General features: G+C 43.7%; 1 protein-coding gene across 1 annotated transcript; it reads right to left on the bottom strand.

Annotated features, from left to right (window-relative positions):
• Positions 1 to 273: 273 nt before the first annotated feature.
• Positions 274 to 3,543, bottom strand: LOC119598473 (serine/threonine-protein phosphatase 1 regulatory subunit 10-like; the record flags this gene model as incomplete). The annotated part of the gene is given in 3 exon segments (XM_037948102.1): positions 274 to 771; positions 2,353 to 2,635; positions 3,222 to 3,543. Coding segments are annotated over 3 exon segments (1,103 nt in total), but the record flags the coding sequence as incomplete, so codon positions are not given.
• Between the last annotated feature and the right edge of the window lie 283 nt (positions 3,544 to 3,826).

Below are 3,826 nucleotides of genomic sequence, written 5' to 3'. Positions count from 1 at the left end.
AAAAATAATATAACAAATGTTATAGAAAGTGAACTAAAAAGAGTTATACTTCGCATTGTATTTATTTATGAAAAGTTTGACTGTTACACAAAATAATAACTGTACAGTAGAATTTTCTATTATCTTTTTATATATCTATTTACAATCCTTACACTAATACAGGCTATACACGATAACCAACATTTCTGTTTTTTTTACACAACAAGAATTAAATAGGATATTAACACCATAAAAAAAAACGGGCGGGACCTCTCTGAGGCGCCGCCCCTTTCCTTAGGCAGCGCCGCTGGGCCGCCGCGGGAGGCCGAGGGGAGGGGAGGCCGAGGCGGAGGGGGGACCGAGGGGGGAGGGGGCGCCGCGGGCTGAGGTCAGTGGTGCTTGGCGTGCAGAAACTTGCAGTTCTTGCCGTGGCGGACAGTGGCCGTTCATGAAGTGCTTGCACAGGGGGGGCGTCCCCCGGGGGCCCCAACCCCCGCTGGGCCCTCCCCGACCCGGAATCTTGGACCGCCCATGCCCATGTTGGGCATCATGCCCCGGGGGGTTTATGCCCGGCCTTCCCGACATCATCATGCCCTGCCCTTGGCCGCCCCTCATCATATTCTGGTTGGGGTAGTCGGGGCCCGGGGCCCCCCCAGCCCCGGGGCCCTCCATGCCCCCCGGACCCATGTCGCCGAAGCTGCCGTGGCCCCCCATGCCCCGGGCGCCGTAGCCGCCAGGGCCGCCGCCGGGCCCGCCGCCGCCCGGCCCGCCGTACATGGGCCCGCTCGAGAACTGCGGGAGGAGGAGGCGCGGTTAGTGAGCGCCCTTACGGACTACTACGGAGGACTGTTAAGAATACGTGGGGATAATGATAAGGCAATGGGGGTGGTAATGAGGGAGACGATATTGATGAAGATGGGAAATGATGAACAAAACCCTCATATCACGTATGATGGTTTTGCACACGATATCATTATTATTATAACTATCATCATCATCATCATCATCATCATCATCATCATCATCATCATCATCATCATCATCATCATCATCATCATCATCATCATCATCATCATCATCATCATCATCATCATCATCATCATCATCATCATCATCATCATCATCATCGTGGTTTTAGTGATAAGGATCCAGATGAAATGAAGATGAAGATGACTGCAATTATATCATTATTAATGATCATAAAACATAATCCAAAATAATTGTATATGATACATACTTTAATATGTAAAATAAGACAAAAACGCATAAAATAGATACAATATAAAATTTAAAAGATGTTAAATATGAAACAAAGGGAAAGAGATTCAAGAGTACAGGAGAACGGAAAAAAGTAACAACAACGAGAAAGGAAGTAAAGAAAAAAAAGAAAAGAAAAGTAAAAAAGGAAATGGTATAAAAGGAGGAGGAGGAGGAAGGAGGAGGAGGAGAGGGAGGAAGAGGAGGGGAGGGGGGGAGGAGGAGGAGGAGGAGAGGGAGGAAGAGGAGGGGAGGGGGAGGAGGAGGAGGAGGAGGAGGAGGAGGAGGAAGAAGAAGAAGAAGAAGAAGAAGAAGAAGAAGAAGAAGAAGAGGAAGAAGAAGAAGAAGAAGAAGAAGAAGAAGAGGAGGAGGAGGAGGAGGATGAGGAAGAGGAAGAGGAAGAGGAAGAGGAGGAGGAGGAGGAGGAGGAGGAGGAAGAGGAAGAGGAAGAGGAAGAGGAAGAGGAAGAGGAAGAGGAAGAGGAAGAGGAAGAGGAAGAGGAAGAAGAAGAGGAAGATAAAAATAAGAATAAAAATAAGAATAAGAATAAGAATAAGAATAAGAATAAGAATAAGAATAAGAATAAGAATAAAAATAAGAATAAAAATAAATAAATAAATAAAAATAAAAATAAAAATAAAAGGAAAAGGAAAAGGAAAAGGAAAAGGAAAAGGAAAAGGAAAAGGAAAAGGAAAGAGAAAGAGAAAGAGAGAAAAAGAAAAAAAAGAAAAAGAAAAAGAAAAAGAAGAAAGAAAAAGACAATGGAGAAGAAGAAGAAGAAGAAGAAGAAGAAGAAGAAGAAGAAGAAGAGGAGGAACAGGAACAAGGATAACAAGAAAAAATCAGAAAAAGAACAAGAAAAGAAGAAAAGGAAGAACAAGCAGTAGAAAAAGAAAAAGAAGAAGAATGATGAAAGAAAAGAAAAGCAGAATTAGAAAAGAAGAGGAAAAGAACAATTGGAGAAGAAGAAGAAAAGGAGTGGAGAAGATAATGATAACTAAGAAAATAAAGAACAACAACAACAAATGGAAATCAAACAGAACAAGAAGACAATAAAAAAGAAAAGGCGTAAGAACAAGACGCAACAACGAAGACGAAAACGCCAGCGACACCTACCCCACCGCCAGGAGGTCCTCCAACAACCCAGTGCGATCCTCCTCCGCCTCCACCACCACCTCCTCCTCCACCTCCGCCGCCCATGCCTCCTCCTCCTCCTCCTCCCATGTTGCCCATTCCGCCGTAGTGGAAGGCCATGGGGTCGCTCATGATGGGTTCCGGCCAGGGCTTGTTGCGGTGGTCGCAGATGGTCTCCTGGCCCGTGATGTCGTGCAGAGGGACCTCCTTGGGCTCGACTCGCACCACCATCTCCGGGTCTGGTTCTCTGGGGCTGTCTGGCAACCTGTGGGTGAAGGGGGGGAAGGGGGGGAGAAAGGGGTTAGTGAAATGGGTGGCAAAAAGAGGGAGTAAATGGTTACCTATTGTGTTCTGGTTTATAAATATGGCTTCATTTACGAAAGGATTCTATTTAGGTGTATTTAACTTTTTTCTTTTTTTTTTGGTATCATCTGTGTCTGATACTTTGTCCTTTTCATTCAATGGTTAATTATCTAAATTCTTCAGTGATTATGTAACTTTTTTGTGTGTGTGTGTCTTTTAGGGATAAAATTTATGTCTTGCTTTAATTCCCCCTAAACACAACATGTATTCATACTCCTTTTTATCTTCCTTTCCTTCTGCAACATGTGGAATTTTTTTTCTCTCTAATTCTCTGTCTTTTTTCTTTTGATTAAAGTAATATCATGATTCATCAAAGTCTTCCTATAATGCTATATCAAGTCAGTCATGGAGGCAGCTTTAATTATAAAAGTGAATATCTTGTAGAAAGACACCTCAATCAAATGCCCACATAACCCTCAATTATCAAGAAAATAAAAATAAAAAACAAATGTTAGTCAATACATAATAAAACAACTCTAGGGACTTACATCGCAGGATGATAAAAGGCCGCAATGGTTGTGCTCTCTCTTGCCGCCTGCACGTGTCTCTCTTGGCTCCTGCAGCCGGGGTTCACATTAGGCTGACCTACAGGCATGATGGGAAGCAGTGACCATCGCATGAACTCTTGCACGCTGCTCTGGTACATGCCCATCCCCCCCATCATGTGAGGATCGCCCATGCCTCCTCCCATGCTGTTCATGAGCATTGGAGACATGCCGAGCCCCAAGCCACGGTTCTTGCCCATGGCCTCGCGCTCTCGCTGCTTGTCCAGGGTCATCATCTCGTGGAATTTGATGGTGTTCACATTCACTGTGGAGAAAGGGAGGATGAAGTTAGGAGAAAGGTTGACGAAAATAGAGCAACACAAGTTATTCATTATTCAGAATGATGAGGGTAGTTATTCAGAATAATGAGATGCACTGAATGAGGTTCAGTTGAAGCATATTTCACATCTATGATGGTTGTTCCTAATCTGTTACTAGTTCCAATATAGCTTCACCTTCACTGCTTAAATATGTGGCCTATGAACAACACATCACAAATGAAAATTTCTATTTCTTGAAGAGTTCATAATAAACAGTATTATTACATA

This window comes from Penaeus monodon, chromosome 41, assembly GCF_015228065.2.
Source record: "Penaeus monodon isolate SGIC_2016 chromosome 41, NSTDA_Pmon_1, whole genome shotgun sequence".
In the NCBI taxonomy this organism is placed as follows: Eukaryota; Metazoa; Arthropoda; class Malacostraca; order Decapoda; family Penaeidae; genus Penaeus; species Penaeus monodon.
The sequence above is the reverse complement of the archived record's forward strand: the minus strand, read 5'-3'. Positions and strand labels throughout refer to the sequence as shown.